This window comes from Meles meles, chromosome 1, assembly GCF_922984935.1.
Source record: "Meles meles chromosome 1, mMelMel3.1 paternal haplotype, whole genome shotgun sequence".
Classification (NCBI taxonomy): domain Eukaryota; kingdom Metazoa; phylum Chordata; class Mammalia; order Carnivora; family Mustelidae; genus Meles; species Meles meles.
In genome coordinates, this window is record NC_060066.1 from 56073102 (window position 1) to 56094651 (window position 21550).

Below are 21550 nucleotides of genomic sequence, written 5' to 3' on the forward strand. Positions count from 1 at the left end.
AATAATGAACAAACTGCTACCAGAGGCTTATTCTCCTCAGGTTGAAACACATGAGTACAAGTAGCAAATTCAGTTGTGCAAATACATCTCAAACCTCTACTGTTGTCCAGTTTGCAAATGGCTACTATCCAAAGCATGGTCTTTTAGTCAAACTCAACATCAACAGTCACGGAAATATTTCTCCAAAGGAGGCTATAAGCCACTTAAAAGACATCAGGTTCAAATCTTTAGAAATTCATAGGGAAGAGGAGTCTTTACAGATGTTATTAAGTTAAGAATTTTGACACAAGATTATGTCTTATGCTTGGGCCAAATGGCCATCACAAGTGTGATTATAAGAGAAAGATAGGTGTGGGAATGCAAACTGGTGTAGTCACTCTGGAAAACAGTATGGAGGTTCTTCAAAAAGAATCCCACTTTGCACTACTAGCTATTTACACAAAGGATATAAAGATACTGATTTTCGAAAGGATACATGCACCCTGATGTTTACGGCAGCATTATCAACAATAGCCAAGGGCTCCAGGGTGGCTCAGTTGGTTAGGTGACTGCCTTCGCCTCAGGTCATGATCCCGAAGTCCCAGGATCGAGTCCTCCATTGGACTTCCTGCTCAGTGGGGAATCTGCTTCTCTCTCTGACTCTCCCCCCTCTCGTGCTCATTTTCTCTCTCTCAAATCATTAAATTAAATCTTTTTAAAAAAATTTAAAAATATGGCCAAATTATGGAAAGAGCCCCAATACCCACTGACTGATAAATGGATAAAGAAGACACATACACACACAAGAATATTATTCAGCTATGAAAACAAATGAAATCTTGCCATTTGCAATGACATGGTTGGAGCTAGGGAGTATCATGCTAAGCAAAATAAGTCAGAGAAAGACAAATACCATATGATTTCACTCACATGTGGAATTTAAGAAACAAAACAAAAGAACATACAGGGGGAAAAGAGGCAAACCAGGAAACAGACATTTAAGTTTAGTGAGCAAACTGATGTTTACCAAAGTGGAGGTGGGCAGGAGGGGGGTGATGGGTTAAATAGGTGACAGGGATAAAGGAGGGCACTTGTAATAAGCACCAGGTATTGCATGTTAAGTGTTGAATCACAAAATTCTACACCTGAAACTAATCTTACATTGTATGTTAACTAACTGGAATTTAAATAAAAACTTGGCAGGAAAAAAAGAGAAAAAGACAGGGGGAGACTTGACAGACACATAGAGAAGAAGGTGATAGAGTTTCAGACAGAGACTGAAACCATGTGGCCACAAGCCAAGGAACACCAAAAAATGATGGTAGTCAACAGAAGAAAGACGAGGCAAACAAATAGGTTCTCCCCTAGATTCTCTAACTGATACCTTCCTTTCGGACTTCTGGCATGCAGAACTGCGACAAAATAAACTTCTGTTTAAACTTTGGTAATTTGCCACAGCAGCCCTAGGAAACGGATATATCCTCTGATGGGGTAGAGGGAAGAGTTGAATATTGGCTGAAAAGAAAGTCTAATTTAGTTTTGCATCCCTTCAAAAGATAACCAAAAAATAACATCTACACCCCCAGTGTTTATAGCAGCAATGTCCACAATAGCCAAATTATAGAAAAAGCCCAGATGTTCACAGACAAATGAATGGATAAAGAAGATGTGTATGTGTGTGGGGTGTGTGTGTGTGTGTGTGTGTGTGTGTGTAATGGAGTATTACTCAACCATCCAAAAAAATGAAATCTTGCCATTTACAACGATGTGGATGGAACTAGAGGGTATTATGCTGAGTGAAATAAGTCAATCAGAGAAAGACAACTATCATATGATTTCACTCATATGTGGAATTTAAAAACAGGAGCATAGAGGAAGGGAGGGAAAAATAAAACAAGATGTAACCAGAGAGAGAGACAAACCAAAAAAGACTCTTAACCATAGGAAACAAACTGAGGGTTGCTGGAGGGGAAGTCGGTGGGGGGGATGGGGTAACAGGGTGATGGGCATTAAGGAGGGCACATGATGTATATTGAGCATTGGGTGTTATATACAACTGATGAATCACTGAACTCTCTCTGAAACTAATAATACACTATATGCTAATTAATAGATTTTAAATTTAAAAATATATATAACCAGAAAAAAAAAAACCCTATGCATTGATACTACCAAAACAAATGGGCAAATGAACATGTAAATAAGCAAATGAATACACAGATAAGGAAAATGAAGAATTCAGATCAAAGATCAATTACCCATGAAAGTAGTAGAAAATGTCAAATTTTTCTTCATAACACTCCCTAAGAAACTGAAGTAAAAAAATCTAAAAAATAATACAGTGTGAGGAGAAGAGATAACAGAAAAAATGAAGATAAGCTCTTTGGATTTAGGGAAAAAATAGAGAATAAAATGGAAACCATAAATAAGTGCCCTGTTAGAACAGGCACATGGGAGACGTGGTGGGGAAAACCACAAAATATGAAATTTTTAAAAATCAAAGACAAAGATATAAAAAGAAAAGATGACATAGAAAATACATTGTAAACACAATTAGTGTTTCTGAAGAAGATACTGTTACAAGTGTAACAGAAAAAATTCAAAGAAGAAAACTATACTAAAATGAGAGACATGTAAGTCTACAGATTGGAAAGACATTATGTATTTTTAGAACAATTTATATAACACCATGTATTATACTGGAAAATATTGCAGTTCACAGTCATTGTGATCCTGGCTTTTCTCTTTTGATTTTCCATATCCCTATTAAATATGATGAAATTTTCAAACATGTCATGATGCTTATAAGAAATTATTATTGGTAAAGTAAATCAAGTAAAGTGACTCAAGAGATGGATATCTAAGGTTCTCTCCAACTCTGTGATTCTATTAACCTTAGTCTGAGCCATCCTTCTCACCAGGCTTGAATAAAAACAGTTTCAGAAACTAACTGTAATTGGCACTCATTTATGCCTGCTAATGTATTCATAAAAAACACTGAAGCCAATAATTGTTACCCCTATAGGAGTCAATCTTTTAGTGTATAATAAATCTTTATATATTGTAGCAAACATTTGGCAAACAAATCAACTGGCATAATACTATCTTTCTTATGTCGTACATACATATAACAACATATGACTACAGATAAAGGAGTCATTTTTAACTCATTGGAACAAGGGCTTAACCAAGTGGTTTTTCATATATTCGTGTGCCATGCAATTTGTTAAAATGATCCAAGAAATGAGTGCTAATTATGTGATGTATTTTTGTATAATATTTTTGGTAAATTGGAAAATATGCACATTTGTTTATCTTCTTTTTTCCCTAATGTTTCATATTTTTATTTAAATTTCAGCTAGCATACAGTGTAATATTAGTTGCAGTTGTGGAATTCAGTGATTCATCACTTAATAAAATATCCGGTGCTTATCACAAGTGTATGATGCCTTAATGCTCATCACCCATTTACCCCATCCCCTGCCCAACTCCCTCCATCAACCCTCAATTTGTTCTCTAAAGAGTCCCTCTTATTTTTTTTAATAATGGCACAGCAAAAATGAAATGCTCCATGTCTTATCAGAGAGAAATGTATATATATGATTTATTGGGGGTTTTTTGAAGTTAAATGGAAATCCATAGGAAGATAATTTAATAGGAAAATGTTAATTCCTCACTACCTCTTCAGGAATGTGTATAATAGCAACATGAAGTTAGTTATAGAAAAATATATCCAGGGGTGCCTGGGTGGCTCAGTGGATTAAGCCGCTCCCTTCAGCTCAGGTCATGGTCTCAGGGTCCTGGGATCGAGCCCCGCATCGGGCTCTCTGCTCCGCGGGGAGCCTGCTTCCCTTCCTCTCTCTCTGCCTGCCTCTCTGCCTACTTGTGATCTCTCTGTCAAGTGAATAAATAAAAATCTTTAAAAAAAAAAAAAAGAAAAAAAGAAAAATATATCCATTTGCACCTAAGATATTTGCAGTATGACTGGGGAGGTTGGTACTAACAAATATTTTGTTTACAAAGCATATTTTTACAAAGGTAAGAAGTGATAGAAAAGTGTCCAAGGGATGATGCAGTATCTGCCCTTTATATCAAATGGCACAAGAAACTGGGACTGTGTTTTCTTAGTCTCTTTTACTCTGCGGGCTTGCCAGGGACCGTGCACATTGACTGATAGTGCTGAGTGGTTAAATGAATGTTCACACACTCATTCCTACAGTAAAGCAGATAGTAAATACAATTAAAGTCAGGATAAGCCCAGAGACCATTCATACTTTTCACTGGTGACCAGAGTAATGCACACTTTTCTGAAAGGCAGGTGAAGACTAGAACCCCATGACTAAAGCTTGCCATTACTCCACTTACCCTGTTTCTTTGGTGACAACATACCCGCTGTGATTGCTTGAAGTCCTTCTAGAAGCTCTGATAGCATAGAATTGCTCGTTTGTTCGACAAAACTAGGCTAATCCTGTGTATAAGAGAATCTGAATCCTTAGGAAATTCTTCCTGATACCTCAAATAAATTCCTGATCTGGGTAATCCCCACCTTCTACTACTACATTCCTTAGAAATGAAAAATTAACATGGATTGTCTGCCTTCCCATTCCTACATAACAATACACACACAGTCAATCCCATTCTTTCTTAGCAAAGTTCTATCTCAAGCATCCCAGACAAATTGGGTTATTAAAAATGCTGCAAAATAAATTTTAGCTTCACTTTCTCTGTCAAGAGGTTTTCTCTTATTCTTATGTAAATTCCTTTTGTTGCTGTTTTGTAGTGGCAGGAAATTGGACTGGAAAACCTCTTAAATGCATCTCCACTTTATGATTTCAGAATTTATTGTGCTTTGTCTACATAGTATAACTTCTAAAATAGGCACTTCGGGGCGCCTGGGTAGCTCAGTGGGTTAAAGCCTCTGCCTTCCGCTATGGTCATGATCCCGGGGTCCTGGGATTGAGCCCTGCATCAGGCTCTCTGCTCAGCAGGAAGCCTGCTTCCTCCTCTCTCTCTGCTTACTTCTCTGCCAACTTGTGATCTCTCCCTGTCAAATAAATAAATAAACTCTTTAAAAAAATAAATAAATAGGCACTTCTATTTCCCCAGTGAACCAGAATCTCACAGTGATTTCTGGGATTAAATTAGGGAGTCTGGGGAAGCTCTAAATATGGGAGGGTTTGTGTCTATACTGGTTTATTCTTTAACTGTAGAAAACTATTCTTTATGCCTAGTCAGCTGAGCCATGCTGAAGTTATTTTCCTTAAAATGCACATATTAAGAACAAGTATTATAACATTGTTGTTTTTTAAAATTGCTACATATTAGAAAAGTCCCCAATTTAACCATACTATTATATAATTACTCTTTACAGGACACCATGATAAAAAATCGTACCAATTGCCCGAACAATGAACCTAAAGTTTTAAAAAAACATGCATGTGATGATAATAAGGTAATAATAATTTTTTGGGATTTATATGTCATTCAAACTTGATTTTATAGAAGCTTGTATTATTTGTTAAGTGTTAGATAATTATATTGATTATATTAATAACATAATCTTTTCATTCTAACCAGATAATTCTCACTGACCTATTAAATTATACTATGGTCTTCTTTTAGACTTTGATTTTACAAAAAATCCTATGTTTATTTAGTAGGTTTTTTTTTCTATTTTAGCATTTCAGTTTTCACTTTGGAAAATGCTAGAACTGCTGAATTCAAAGATACACTTATCCCTTATTTATGACATTTTTGTGCAGGAAAATCCTTGTTAGAGTGACTGCTTGCACACACACACAAACATAAGTCATGGGAATAATTTACTTTTAGGCCTTTGAAATTTCTTCCTTCAATATTTGCTTATCTTCAAACAACTACTGCTTCTGGTTGGTGCAATACTACAATTTACAAAGCTTACAATGAAAGTTTGTATTAGTTCCTTCTACAGAAACTAGTATGATATTCAGTCTTTTTAAAACTCACAGTAGCTGAGTTAACCTCATAGTATCACATTATAAATTCATAAATTCTATTTATTTGAATTTCTTACTTTAAATATTTGAAAGGCTTGTTTGAGGTGAAAGTGGACCTTTTTTTTTCTAATTGCCAGCTATTCATCCATAGCTCAACGGGTACAAAAATAAGAAGAGAAACCACATACCTTCCATTATTGTTGCCTCCCAAAGCCCTCTCCTTTGATTGACTCATTTAAAATGGAATAATGCTGTTATAGGTTCATCTATAAGTGATAAGATCATAAATTTATATTATAAAGAAAGGAGATTCCAAAAAGTCAAATAATCATCAAGCCAAATTCTAGGCACTCCAGATTGTCACTTAGGAGCTAAACAGTGTTAGTCTAGTTACTTGTCAGTCATGTGATTAACTGGAATAGAAATCTGGGGCGGAGGTGGGGCATTATTTGGCAATACCTCTCTGGCTTTAGGCTCCTTATAAAAGTTTATCATTTTTTAATATTTTGTTTGAACCACAACCCTTCTGATTTTTTTTTCTGTAATAGGAAGGTATATTTTTATATCGTGCTGCTCACAAGTTGAAGCAGTTTGTGAAAGTGAATGACAGTGAGGATTTCAATCTCCACTTATTAAGAGTTTCACAGGGCACATTACAATTGTTGAACTGTACCCCCAAGGTAAGTTGTTTACTTTGAACAAAAATATTAACTAGTCCTGTGATAGGATACTATAATTCTCTGGTGATCATATCTGGTATCATAGAATTCTAACTGCTTATTATCACTTAAAGTTGAAATATATTTACTCAACTCTAGAAGAGTAAAGTCTTAACTCGGAAAGCACCTATTTTTTGCTAGGGCAAATAGTTTATGGAAGCAGAGTAAAAATAAGGAAGTGCATACATAATTGCTATAATAATGTTGGTGGAGGTTAATGTCATAACTTGGGTGGGAATGGTGAATTTTTACCTCTAAAACTCATTAATAATTTTAGTCCATAAATGTACACATTTATAAGAACTCATAGCCAATAAAACAGATAATCAAAAGCATTTAACAAATATCTTTATATGTTAAAACTTCACATGTTAAAAAATATATATAACTATATATATGTCCAATATTCTTTTATTTTTTGCTTCAATAATTTTGTTAATTATAGGGCTAATTTTCCCTACTTGTCTTCTAGTGGTTATGAAATATAAGCAATAAAACAAAATTTGGAAGACACAATCTTGATACTAGGCCACAGTTTCTTTATCTGCAAAATGGAGAAAAATATAATATCTACATTACAGGATGGTGACAGGGTTAATTAATTGGCATAATTTATATAAAGTGGTTAGTACTAGAAAGGTTTCAATAAATGATATATTATCATTACCACTACCCCTCCTCTTCAGAAATTTTTACCAACGGCCACAAAAGCCAAAAGGTTTCTTATGATTTCTTAAAAAGAAATTTTTAACATCTTCATGACATAAAAGGGTTCCTGTGTGTTCTTATTTTTTAATAACTATTGTTGTCCACAGGCGGTAAGATGGTAAGATTATCCTTGAGCCTTATTGACAGTGATGAAAATAAAGATGATAGAATGTGAACTACTTCATTTATCATTACATTATCTACTTGATGCAAGCCAGTCACCCCTTGGTGTCCTGGATTGGCCAAGTTTATTTCCAGTTTTGCCCCCTTACTTGTTAGTCTTCTATATGAAATTTCTATTGTTCTCTTTTCTATAAATCTATAAGGGATGAATCTCTAAATTTTATACCTGAAACCAATTTTACCATACATGTTAACTAATTTGAATTTAAATAAAAACTTGAAATAAAAAAGTTTAAAAATAAACATCCTAGATTGTTAAAAAGAAAAAGGAAAAAGAAAACTAACCTGTCTTGCTTTTTCCTGATATTCTATTTCTAAATGAAATTATTCTTCCATACTATCAAAACTGAAGATTCTCAAATAGATTAGATGAATTTGACAGCAATTTAAAATTCAGCCATGAAAATAAAATAAAATAAAATAAAATTTAGCAGACATTAATGAAAGGAGCAATAGAGAATTAATATTCAATATTATAAAAGTGACTTTGTTTTTAAGAAATAAAGCTACCTTCCCAGGGTGAAGGCCAACCCACTAAAAACTTGGTGAGAATGATTGTATAATTTTCTTTCTTCATCAGCTTTTTATTCAACTTAATTCCTTTATGTTTCCCTTTGAGTTTTTTTCCTTTTCTATGGTTCATATTGAAAATAATCATTATATTGTTAATAAAAGGAGATGGGATGTACCCCTTTAGAAACTGGATTCCTTTAAGGTACAGTTTTTAAAGTCACTGCCTTTTTTTTTTTTTTAGAGTTTTATTTATTTATTTGAGAGAGAGAGAGACAGTGTGCGGGGGTGGGAGGGAGGTGGAGGAGAGAATCTTAAGCAGACTCCACATGCCGTGCCTGAGCCCTATGCAGGGCTCCATCTCACATCCCTTAGATCATGACCTGAGCCAAAATCAAGAGTTAGATGCCTAACCACCTGAGCCACCCAAGTGCCCCTTAAAGCCACTACTTTAAAATAAAAGAGGCTAGGGAAAATATCAGAGCACCATATTTTTAAATAAAGCAACAAAAAGAGAACATCAATAGGTAAGAGGCAAAAGACATGAGCAAACCACTTCTATAGGAGCACATAAACTAGAAAACAAGTGTATGAAGAAAATAGCCATCCTGGTTAGTTAGAAAACCTTCAGCATAACCTAACATGATGGAAATTAAAGTTTGAACACTTGAAAATGTGTAATTTTTTTCAATGTAAATTTAAAATTTGTTTTAATATATTTTTCTAGGAAGACAATAAATCTGTAAAGGAACAGAGAAAACAGAAGAGCTTGTGTTCCCTAGGGATACTACTACAAAAGATAAAAACTTGTTGGAATAAAATTCTGAGGGGCTCTAAAGAACATTGAAAAATATGGAGTGGCAATATAAAGACATATGAACTTCACTTGTATCCTTCAAGAATATATCTGCTCATATGGGGGGTAGAGTACCCTAGAAGTTACAGAATGCATCCTGGTAAAAGCGGATTAGAACAATTGAGAAGTTCATACCGTAGTACTAGAAGATGGATGTAAACAGTGCAAACCAAATGCTGCAATCGACAAACCTTCATATGTTTTTGGACATATATCAATCAGTATTAATTCTGTGATTTTTGCAAGACAATCCAAGTAAGGTATTAAAGGCAATAATACTTTTTAAAACTGTTTTAAAATTTCAGAAGAAGACATGTAAAATCTGTGACATATATAAAGGTTGCAGGAATTAAAAATTAACATTGCTTTATCACCCAAATAATTTTATGCACCAGCATGCTACAAGGAGAGTGGAAATTGTTGTCTTCTGTGCTGGAAATGTTTCAGAGTTAACAAATGTGGGTAATGCCAATGAGAGTAAAGGTTAAAGAAGTAGTATGAAGGAGTCCAAGATACTTTAGTGAGATTAAGACATGTAATTAAACTTGAATGCATAAGACAGTGCCTTCATTAATGGTGTAGCAAATGTTTTAAGATGACCATAAAGAATGATTTCACAAAACAGAAAGTCACCTATTCTAAGGATGCCAAACCATAATACTGAGTTACTTTTGTCATTTATGTGTAATAAAATTTTTCTAAATGAGTTTGCAATTTGGGAAGTATATTTTTAACAGAATAATATATGTTGACCTTTTAATTAATGGAATGTATATTTAATTTTGACACTATATCTGTATTATATAAAAATATTTTCATACAGTATTACAAGCAAATTGCTGGCTTTGGATAACATTTCTCCTTTGATAATAAATGACCTATGTAATAACACTGTCAGATTCACTTCATGAATTTTGAAGAATTTTTAAAACAAGATTTTTAATACTGTACTACTATTTGAGCTCTGTCATTGAATATGTGACTTTAAACCTTATTACTCAGAATGTACATGAGACCAAAACTATATAAGAACAGGAACATTACTTTCTATGTTAAATTTTAATCTTTTAAAAGAGACTTTTGTATATACCAGATCCAGTTTAGAAGGTCTGTCAATGATCCTCACTCACTTATAAAGGGAAATGAAAACCCTAGTGGAGACAGGTCAGAGTCCTACCGCAGTCACCAGTCGGCTCAACTCACATCCTTCCTGCTCTTGTACACCTTCATCAGCCCCTAATTAAGTGCTGACTGGCTTGATTTGAGCTTCAGGTGATGCTCAGGTGTCGCCCTCACTGTGTGGTGGTAAAGACCATCCTCTGAGTTTGTGTGGACGTCTAACTCTCCCTAACCCCTATGCCCTTCACCCTCACGGGTGCAGATAACTGTGTAGAATTGTATAGAAAGTTGTATGGAGTTCACGGGTTGCTCCATTCACAAGGCTTTGAATCAAGTATGTTTTCTGTTGGTTTTCATATTAACTCCAGAAAAGGGAGCTGACGAATATTTTTAGGAGCAGACGATTCCTCACCAAACCCTGTCTTCAGAAGGACTTTTCCAAGTAACCGTGCTTCCTTCTACCATAAAACATGATCAGCTGCGTGATACACCTCCACCCTGATGAGCTGGCACTGTTGGTAAACCATTAGCTATAGAAATGAGGGAACTTCACGTTTCTAAAGGTAAACTCTTAAAACTGTCCTTGAAAGTGTTTCCTTAAAGGCAGTCTAAAACATCCCTAACAAGTGTTGAAAAAACATTCTGAGATTGTGGTAAAATAAGGAACAATATTTTTAAATGCTTGCTGAAGGTTATCAAAATTGTCTTCCTTGATTTTCATTTGTTTATGATGGATCTGAATTTTAGAGAAAATTTACACTCAAAACAGCATTCAGCATACATGGTTGTGTCAAATACTTGGGGGAAAAATACCCATGCATTCGTGTTTGTATTTGCCTTCTTTGTTTCATACCCACTAGGCAAGGTAAGTAGAGACAGGCAGGCTAATTAATAACGAACTTGGGTATTATAGTTTTATTATTTCTACTCCCCAATTAAAGACTTGTTTTATTTCAATGAATGTTTTCTTTCAAATATGTATGTGGAGGCTTTGAATCAGCATTTTCTAAAGTTTGTTCTAAGAAACCCTAATCCTCAACAATGCTACAAAAAAAAAAAAATAAGACAATGAGACAAAGAGGATGAAGAAAAAAGAGGAGGAATGAGGAGATGAAATGAAAAAAGGAAAAAGAAAAAGAGGGAGGATTCTGTGTTCTCAGGTCAGATAAATTTCTTTTGGAGAGTCACAGTTTATACAAGTATATTATTAAAGGCTGTGTAAGCTCAGACAGCTGCTTTTTTTTTTAAGTTTTAACACTAACATAACATTTTCAAAATTTGACTAGAGAATGAGAGTTTTATGTAAAAACCATTACCTAAATGTATTTCAGGAAATATTGAATTATACAAAGGGACTCAGTTAAAGGTCTTTTAAAATAGGCTTTCGGGGCGCCTGGGTGGCTCGGTGGATTGGGCCGCTGCCTTCGGCTCAGGTCATGGTCTCGGGGTCCTGGGATCGAGCCCCGCATCGGGCTCTCTGCTCCACAGGGAGCCTGCTTCCCTCTCTCTCTGCCTGCCTCTCTGCCTGCTTGTGATCTCTGTCTGTCAGATAAATAAATAAAAGAAAAAAAAAAAAGAATAAAAAAAAAAAAAAAAAAAAAAAATAGGCTTTCAAGGAATCTGTTGAAGGAAATACTCCTTTCAGGATTAAGATAGTTTTATTAAAACTAGAAAAGTTTCTTTGCCTTACCTCATACTTCCATTCAAACTTCAAGGGCATCTCAGTTTCTTTCTCCTCAATTGCTGTGGCTTCCATGATAATTCTGGATAATGTTACTGCTTCTTCCTTTAGTTGCCTAGCACTTAATTGTCTGTATCATGCATTATTATCTGATCAGATTCATCTTAATATTTTATCTTAAATATAACTATTATTTACATAATTCTATTTATGTTTTCTCCTGAAAGAGTGTATGATCTTTTGTGTTCCCTCCAGCTCCTAATGGGAAAAGCCAGACATATCATGGTTAATAAGTAAAGACAAATTGCATTAAACCAGTGTATTAATATAAAAAATTACATTAGAAAATAATAGACTAGAATAATAATAGAATGATGGAATCTGTAGAAATATTACAAGAGAAATAAAATAGGTAGGTACATTGATAATCATCAATTCCAACAGTTTTTAATATCAGCATCAAAATATATGTATGCACCTAGATTCATGAATTATTTAGTATTTGAAAAAGATGCAAAATAGCTACTTTTGTTTGGGAATAACCTTGGATTTACTTTCACTTGCTTGTTTTACATCCTCTCCATACAAAATGGTAAGAAAGAAGTGCATTCTTTCTGTATAGGACAAACTTTCCAAGTGAGGGAGGTTAGATACACTTTAGGACCTTATTCTCAAAGTGATTCAATTTTTTTTTTAAAGATTTTATTTATTTATTTGACAGACAGAGATCACAAGTAGGCAGAGAGGCAGGCAGAGAGAGAGAGAGAGAGGAGGAAGCAGGCTTCCTGCTAAGCAGAGAGCCTGATGTGGGACTCGATCCATGGACCCTGGGATCATGACCTGAGCCAAAGGCAGAGGCTTTAACCCACTGAGCCAGCCAGGTGCCCCTCAAAGTGATTCAGTTTTTTTTAAGTGGAGCTTGAACTCACAATCCTGAGCTCAAGACCTGAGCCAAGATGAAGAGTTAGATACCCAATCAACTGAGCTGCCCAGGTGCCCCATCAAAGTGAATCAATTTTCTATCTGTATTTTACATGATGAAAATTAAGACAAGTGGCAACATTTACAATTCAGGATTTACTGCTCTTGCTTGCTGGTTTATTTCTTTTCCTTAAGACCTAGTCTAAGGCTTTCTTCCCTTTCTGAAGCCTTTCCACACTTACCAGGTGGAGTTGAGGGTTCCTTCATTTGTGCCTTCATTGCTAATCTCAGTAAATAACCCAATAACCTACCAGGTGCTACCATGTGAGAGATGGATGTGAGTTTGCCAATTTCTACCTTTGAAGCTTATCACAATTTTTTTAGACATTTATTACTTATATATTTGAAATAATTTCAGATATATGGAAGACCTGCAAAGATAGTACAGAGTGGTATTGTATACCCTTTACAAGTTTCCGCTAAGCCTGAGATCTTACATAACCATGGTACATTTATCCAAACCAAGAAATTAGCACTCCTTGTTGTGGGGGTGGGGGGCTGTTCATTGTGGAATGTGGTCTGTACCCACTAAATGCCAGTACCATCCTCCCCCAAATAGTGATAATCAAAAATGTCTGCAGACATTGCCAAAGTGTCTCAGGAAAATAGTTGAAACCAATGTTCTAGAAGTTTCATAATTTTACATTTTGAAGTTTAGGTCCATGACTCATTTAGGGTTATTTTTTAATATAAGATGGTATCACAGTTGCTTTTTTTTTTTTTTTTTTTTTGCGTCTGGACATTCAGTTCTTCTAGTACCATTTGTTGAAAAGACGATATGCAGTTGGCCTTTGAACAACATGGCCTACTGTTGACAGAAAGCCTTACCAGTGACAGTTGATTAACACATATTTTGTATGTTATATGTATTATATCCTGTAATCTTTTTTATTTTTAATATAACTCTTCATATACCCTGTAATCTTCTAATAAAGTGAGAGAAAAGAAAATGTTAAGAAAATCATAAGGAAAATACATTTATAATATTTATAAAAAAATAATCCATGTATAAGTGGACACATGCAATTCAAACCTTGGTGTTCAAGGGTCAACTGGACTTTGTCAATTGGATTGTCTTCGCCCCCTTGTAATTCAATTTGTCATATTTGTCTGAACCTGAGGATGCTCTGTTCTGTTCCAATGATCCGTGTCTATCCTTTCTCCAAATACCACACTGACTTGATTACTAGCTTTATGTCTAGAAATTGGGTAGAATAAATCTTCAGAACTTTTTCCAGAATTGTTTTGGCTATTGTAGTTCTTTTGCTTTTCCATATACCTTTTAGATTCAGCCTGTAATACCACAAAAAGCTTGCTGAAATTTTGATTCAGTTTGCATTGAGCCTATAGATTAAATTGCAGAGAACTGACATCTTCACTATGTTTATTCTTTGCATTAATAACACTATATTTTCTATTTAAATCTTTGGAGTTCTTTCAGCAGTGTTTGAATTTTCAGCATACATATATTTTGTTGGCTTTATGTATAACTATTTACATGTGTGTGTGTGTGTATGCATGCCCACATGCTACTGTAAATGGTATTTGAAGCTCAAATTCTGCTGTTCATCACTGGTAGATAGGAAAGATTTATTTTTTTATATTTTCCTTGTATCCTAAGATCTTCTTAAACCAAAACTTATCAGTTCTATTTTTATACACACACACACACACACACACACACACACACACATATACATATACATATATATATATATATATATATATATATATATACACACACACACACATATATCTCAAGGAATATATGTATATATTCCTTGAGATTTTCTACATAGACAGTCATGTCATCTGCAATAGAGGTCATGTCTTTCCCTAAATGCAGAACTTAAACTCTCATTTTTTTAAGTTCTTAATTTACTTTCAGCAAAGCCCCACCAGCAGAGATTTTGTCAAGCATTACTTTCTAATGTTTGTATTGTGAAAGTAACAGGCATAATGAATTAGCCTTTTAAAACTACCCAACACTCCATCTTCACAAAATTTTGGCTACATATTTCCCAGGGCTTTATCTCTCCACTGCCATTGAGAATATTTGCTCTAAATTAATACTAATAGTTATTTGCAAATACTTGTTTTCTAAATATGTCAATCATTCTCTACGATGTCCATACTTCATGTAAGGAGTTCTCCAACATCCAAGATTTCTTCTAGGTGCCTCTGTTCTTTGGCATGTGAACTCATACCTCTATCCCAGCTAATGAGAAGGGAGTAAAGGGAATCAGCCCTAAGTACAACTAATTGATAGACTGACTAATGAATGATCTGTGATGTAGGTCATGCAGCCTGAAAAGATGAAGTAATTCAGATGCTCTGTGTCAGAAACTTGAACCACAATTCTAAATGAATTTGGCCAAAATGAGTATGAGTAAGAGAAAGTTGTGAGGTTTAATTCAGCTGGATACTGACAAGTTGAATGAATGGGAGAGCAAAAAAGATACATAGCAGTGAGTGAAGAAGATAGACAACAGAGAATGTACAAATGAGCTCTGAGAAGAATACAGCCTAGCAGGTAGACCAATTAATTATTGGAGCTGCCTCAGCACCTAATGACCTTCCATTTTTAATTCACATGCATCTTATATTAAACCCTCTTTCTCAATGTAACTTAGAATATCTGTCCCTTACTTTTGAAGGTTCTAGTCAGGTTATTTTACAATGATGAATAAGGAAATAAGAATGAAAGACAAGTTTATGAATATTAGGTACTAAATTCAGAAAGTAGAATTAATCACTAACTTCTGCCTCCCTAAATGAGACAGAGTAATTGTCAATAAAAAACATTAGGGTTTTATTTCTAATGAGTGGGAGATTAGGGAATGAGATGGCAGTGTGGAGAAATGGGGATACCTTTCCTTTTGTTATACTCAGGTGGGGTTGAAAAGTCTCAGTTTGTTTCAATCTCAATTATACATAATCAACTATCAATCTACACTGTAGCGTGTGACACTTTTCTGAGCGCTGTGTTTAGAGTACTTAATTTGATCAATTCACACAGACACTTTGGGGTGAAATGGCAACAGCTATTTCCTCTTGCCTTTTATTTCACACTAATTTAGAGGCCAAAGAACATATACAGATTGTATGTTGAAGCCAGATCACGTCATTCCCTGATTCCTATCTGACTGAGTAAGCCAAAATCATTTTAGCGGCCTCCAAAGCATACACAGTCTGGCTGCTGTGTTACCTGACTTAATTTTCTAATCTCTTCCTTGCTCAAACCATTCTAGAGATACTGGGCTCCCACCTCAGAGCCTTTGCCCTTTTCATCCTCTGCATAAAATACCCTTTACTCTTTTCCACCCATATGCTTCAACCATACTGAATACTCTTTTTAGCAGAAAACACCGAACATTAGGGGGAACAATCCAATAAGCAATGCAATACACAACAGAGATGAACATTCATGCCTCACTCCTCTTTCCCGTCAGTGCTCAAATACCACTTTCTTGATGGAATCATCCTTGAAGTACCATATGTAAAATTGCAACCCACTTCCACTCTCCTACTGTCTCTAACCACCTCTTCCCCACTTTATTTTACTCCATAGCACTTGTCACATTCTTATAATAAATGTTTGCTAATTTATCTAGTATGTTTTCGTATTCCTCCACTAGAATGTGAACTTCAAAGGGACGCAGATTTTCAACTGCTTCATTCACTGCATCTAGAACAGTGCCCGGCACATCATAGGAATTAAAAAATTTGATGAACATGTAGCATACACATATATCCAAAACTATTACTACTACTAAATATTGTTGCCATTTACTGATAGGCTGTTAAGTGTCAAACAACGCACAGAGATTTTAGGCACATTTCTGATAATCCTCAAAGTAGCCCTGCCCAATAGGTGTAATTATGATTACAGCATATTTCTTAAAATTCGGTTTGTGCTATGAGAGACTCTTGACTCCAGGAAACAAACTGAGGGTTGTGGAAAGGGAGGTGGGTGAGTGGATGGGGTAACTGGGGGATGGGTATTAAGGAGGGCATGTGATGTGATGAGCACTGGGTGTTATAGCAACTAATGAATCGTTGAACACTACATCAAAAACTAATGATATACTACTGTATGTTGGCTAACTGAATTTAAATAAAAAAATAAATAAAAAGGTTTCTATCTTCCTGAAAAAAAATTCAGTTTGTGATTCTTTGCTACCATAACTGGGATAAGGAAAGGTATCTTGATTCAATATGTTGAAGATTCCCTCCTGTAAAATATGATTGTAAGCATTTTTCCCATTACCACGGCATTATAAAAGGGAAGCAGGAAGTCAGGTCAAATTTTATCACTGGAGAATTTTTAAGTATAAATAACAAATCTCAGTCCAGTTAGTTTAAGCAAAAAAGTATCTATCAAAAGTTGTTGGGTAATTCACAGAATCTCTAGGAGAGCCAGATAATCAATTCTGGTGGCTCTGTAGCCAGAAACAAGACCCAATTTAGACTGACAGACTGCTCCAGAGGAAAGTCAGACCAAGTGCTACCACAGGGCACAAGGCACACCTGGACTCTGCCACTGCCACCTTTGAAGCTTGTGCCTCTCCAGCAAACTTCGCCAACCCTCCCAACCCCCCACGCCCCCCCACCCCAACAACAGATGCTGCTGCTTCTGCAGCCGCTTCTTCACTTTGCTTGTTGTAGAATCCAAGTCTGTTCAGTCGTCAGGTGACAGGATGCAAGAAAGGATGGAAAACTAAACTCTGGTTCTGATCTTCTTGAGGCAGTGGGATTAAAAATCAAAAACTTACCACACACAGAGGAGAATTTCCAAAAGATGCTAACCACAAATATTTAACAAATGCCCATTCCAGACAGTAACAAAATTTAGATTTAAAATAGATAAAAATTTCTCACTACTAGGTAGGACTTGGGACAGGTTCTAACTCCTAGTATTGTTTGATGTTTTCTACTTAAATTATAGTAAAGTATTTAAGGCCATGAATAACTGCCCCTCCTCTTCATACAGGTTTTCTGGTAATGGCATCAGTGTATTCTATGGATACAAGAGGGAGAACGACGCCAGTGTTGACCAAGGGAAGACCATGTGAACATAGTGCCTCACAGAGGATAAAGAGCTGGTCTAGTGTACATGCTGCTTGTTCAAATGGAGTTTTGATTTTATCTGTAGTGAGACATGCTAAAAAACAAGCCTATTGTTTTAAATTTTCAAATTAATAGTTAATTGGATAGTATGTTTCCAAAGAGAATCGCCCTTGAGGAATTAGGGTTTAAAATAAAAAATTTCAAAGGTTTCTTGTGGGGCTCATATGCGTTTTCCCCAGAAGGAACAGAAGTTTGGAAATATTAGTAAAAATTTTTAAAACTTACTGATTCTAAAATTATTTTTCTTGACAAAATAACTACAAGAAAATAAGAAGATAACGTTAAACACTTTTAAAGTTTAAAAGATAAGCATAATAGGTAAATATGTGAAAAGAGATTAAATATTTCAGATATACATATGTATCCCCCTCCAACTCAACAATAAAATGGTCTTATTTAGACCAGTTTAGTTTCTATGTTCTGCAAAGTAAAAATTTACTTGCATACCATGGACTCTTCAAATCATATAGGTAATAAGCAATTGGGAAGGGGGAAAGAACTATATTAGAATATCCTTTGCATGAAATTCAGGAAAAATAATATCATTAAAATTATACCTAGCTACAAAGTAACTGAAGATGAGTTAGTGATTTTAAACAAACTACTACTACTACATGCCAAGTGATTTTGGAAACATAACCCTCTCTTTCTTAAAGATTATTATATATTCATTTAAAAATTGATAGTATAAAAATATAAAGAAAATATAAAATAAAATATCCTTCCAGTAGAAATAAATATACTGAGGAATATATTTCAAGACTTTATCTGTGCTGTTCTTTACATATGTACTTTTAGACTAGTTGTCTTAGTTATAAAACAGAACCTTGTTACACCATTAAAAATGATTTAAAAGCACTTTAGTTATTAACTTACTAAATGTTTTTGTGATCTCAATTGGCCTTTTATGCACCTGGGTGGTTCAGTGGGTTGGGCCTCTCCCTTTGGCTCAGGTCATGATCTTATGGTCCTGGGATCTAGCCCCTCATCAGGCTCTCTGCTCATCAGGGAGCCTGCTTCCTCCTCTCTCTGCCTGCCTCTCTGCCTACTTGTAATTTCTCTCTCAGTCAAATAAATAAATAAAAACTTTTAAAATAAGCACTTTAGTTATTAACTTACTAAATGAATTTTTGTGATTTCAATTGGCCTTTTATTATTTATGTATGGTGACATACAATATTACATTAGTTTTAGGTATACAACATAGTGACACAACTTCTCTATCCATTATGCTATGTTCACCACAAGTGTAGCTACCATCTGTTACCGTGCAACACAACATCACTGACTATATTCCATATGCTGTACCTTATATTCCCGTGACTTACTCATTTCCTAACTGGAGGCCTAGATCTCCCACTCCTCATTCTCCATTTTGCCCATCCCCTCACTCCCCTCCCCTCTGGCAACTATCAGTGTGTTCTCTGTGTTTATAGGTCAGCCAAATGGTTTCATTTTTATCACAACAAACAACAGTACTATTAAACATGGTCTGCCTAAGTATTTTTCTGTACTTCAAATTACCTTCTCAAGAAACAGTATGTATCTTGGAAACAAAATTACTAAGTTATGAGGCATGACTATTTTTAAAGGCTTTTAAAATAAAATTAATCAACTTTTCAAAACGTATTATCAATTTTTATTTCCATTGTTAGTGTATAAGGGCATTCAGCCTGGTGCTCCATGAGAGTTTTCAGTTTTATTATAATTTAAGATTGTTGATTTGATGAATGAAAATCAGCATCTCATTGTTAAGCATATGCACCACTGCTCAGAACTACTGGCAATCTCCAGTCCTATCAGTGCAAATTCAAAATAGGCATAGAAACAAGTATTTGAGCGAGAGAAAAAGGACAAGGAGAGTGGAGAGTTATGTGAGGTGAGATGAACAGTTGGAATTAGTAATTTTTACTCAGCATCATTTTTCCTCAATCCTCAGGACAGTCCCAAGTAGTTCACACTTTACATTCCAATGGACCCCACTGCACACACATCCTTTCCACTACCCTTGCCTTTTCCCCAGCAAAGGTGCAGAAAGTGCAGCTCTCACTCCCATTCTCCCAGGCTTCCTCCTAAGCACTGGTATAGGGATGAAAAGAAAAAAAGCAGGAAAAAAAAAAGCAGCTGTATAACTTGTGACAAGAAGATCTACCTTCAACATTTTAGCGGTATTTTGTTGGTACTTTATAATAAAATTCCATGAAATGAAAACGAATCCTCCTTTTTGTCCTAAGTTGTTATTGTCTGTGTATATATCAGTTTTTCCAAATAAGTTACATCAACTTTACAGCAAGGACTTAATCACATCTTATTTATTGCTCTCGATCCCTAGCATATTAGAGAATGAAGAACATGTAAAGTCTTTTTAATATTGTATAAAGTTTTAAAGTGTCAAGTAAGTATAAGTTAAAGTTTTAGTTTTGTATTTCTCATATTAGTTGGTCTAACAACTTACTTAACTTATTTAAATAGATGTCACTCTCAACCTTTTCATTTGCAACAACATGCATGAAGTACAATGATCAGCAAAATAAGTCAGAGAAAGACGAGTACCACAGGATTTCACTTGTATGGGGAATTTAAGAAATTAAACAAATGAACAAAGGGGAAAAAAGAGAGAGAGAGACAAATCAGGAAACAGACTCTTAACTATAAAGAACTGACGGTTTTTAGAGGGAAGGTGTGGGAGGTGGGGGATGGATGAAACAAGTGATGGGGATTAAGGAGTGCACTTGTGATGAGCACTGGGTGATGTATGTAAGTATTGAATCCTTCCCTGTATTGTACACCTGAAACTAATATAACATTGTATGTTAACTAAATGGAATTAAAATAAAATAATAAAAAATAAATTAGTAGATGTCACTCTCCTATATTAGATATCATTAAGTTGGGTTAAATGATTGAAAAAAAAATTATCTTAAAAGGAAATGTGCAACTAAGATGAAATACTAAAGTAATAGTACAAGAAGTATCTGGTAATATTTGAGTAATATGTTTGAGATGCAAATTTGCTAACAAAATATTATGAGGGGAAATATTAAACATTTCTATTAATTACTACCACCCTGGTGCCCAAAATGAGCTAAGGTTTTTTGTTTGTTTGTTTTTTAAGATCTTTGTTATTTACTTGACAGAGAGACAGACAGCAAGAAAGGGAACACAAGCAGGAGGAGTGGGAGAGGGAGAAATGGGCTTCCGGATGAGCAGGGAGCCCGATGCGGAGCTCAATCCCAGGACCCTGGTATCATGACCTGAAAGCAGACACCTAATGACTGAGCCACCCAGGAACGCCTAGACTAAGATTCTTAAAAATCAACATATGTATTACTAAAATCACAACAAAATAAAAACTGTCTTTTATAAATCTCTGTAACGCCATGATATCTATCTCATACCTATATTGCTGAGAGGCCTTTAAAATAAGAATTGGAAGCTGGCAATATTAAATTATCTAAAAGCACCCTCTAGTGGCAAAAAGCAGCTCACACATAAACCAGGCAATATTATCTATGAGTATTCTGACTGTAGTAATCTCAAAAATTTCTAAATGAAAGTGTGGCTATCATTAAATCAGTTTTAATGATTTTTCCACTGCTCTATTCAATAATATAGTCAGTTGGAAAAGTTAACCCATCTTAGTACTAAAAATATATCCAGTATATAAAATACATATATACCTGCAATGCAAATAAAGACACAAGATTTC

At 35.0% G+C, this 21550-nt stretch overlaps 1 protein-coding gene across 4 annotated transcripts in view; it reads left to right on the forward strand.

Moving 5' to 3' along the window:
• IL7 (interleukin 7) overlaps window positions 1-18835 on the forward strand; it is a 54022-nt gene extending 35187 nt beyond the window's left edge. The window contains exons 3-7 of one of the 4 annotated variants that reach the window (XR_006819991.1): window positions 5351-5431; window positions 6503-6634; window positions 8802-9190; window positions 10418-10612; window positions 17705-18835. Coding sequence is in view for 2 of the 4 variants with exons in the window: in XM_046015943.1 (XP_045871899.1) it covers window positions 5351-5431; window positions 6503-6634; window positions 8802-8921 (333 nt within the window). In the remaining 2 variants the exon portion in view is untranslated. The other 3 variants (XR_006819990.1, XM_046015943.1, XM_046015951.1) reach the window with 3 other exon arrangements.
• The last annotated feature ends 2715 nt before the right edge of the window (window positions 18836-21550 follow it).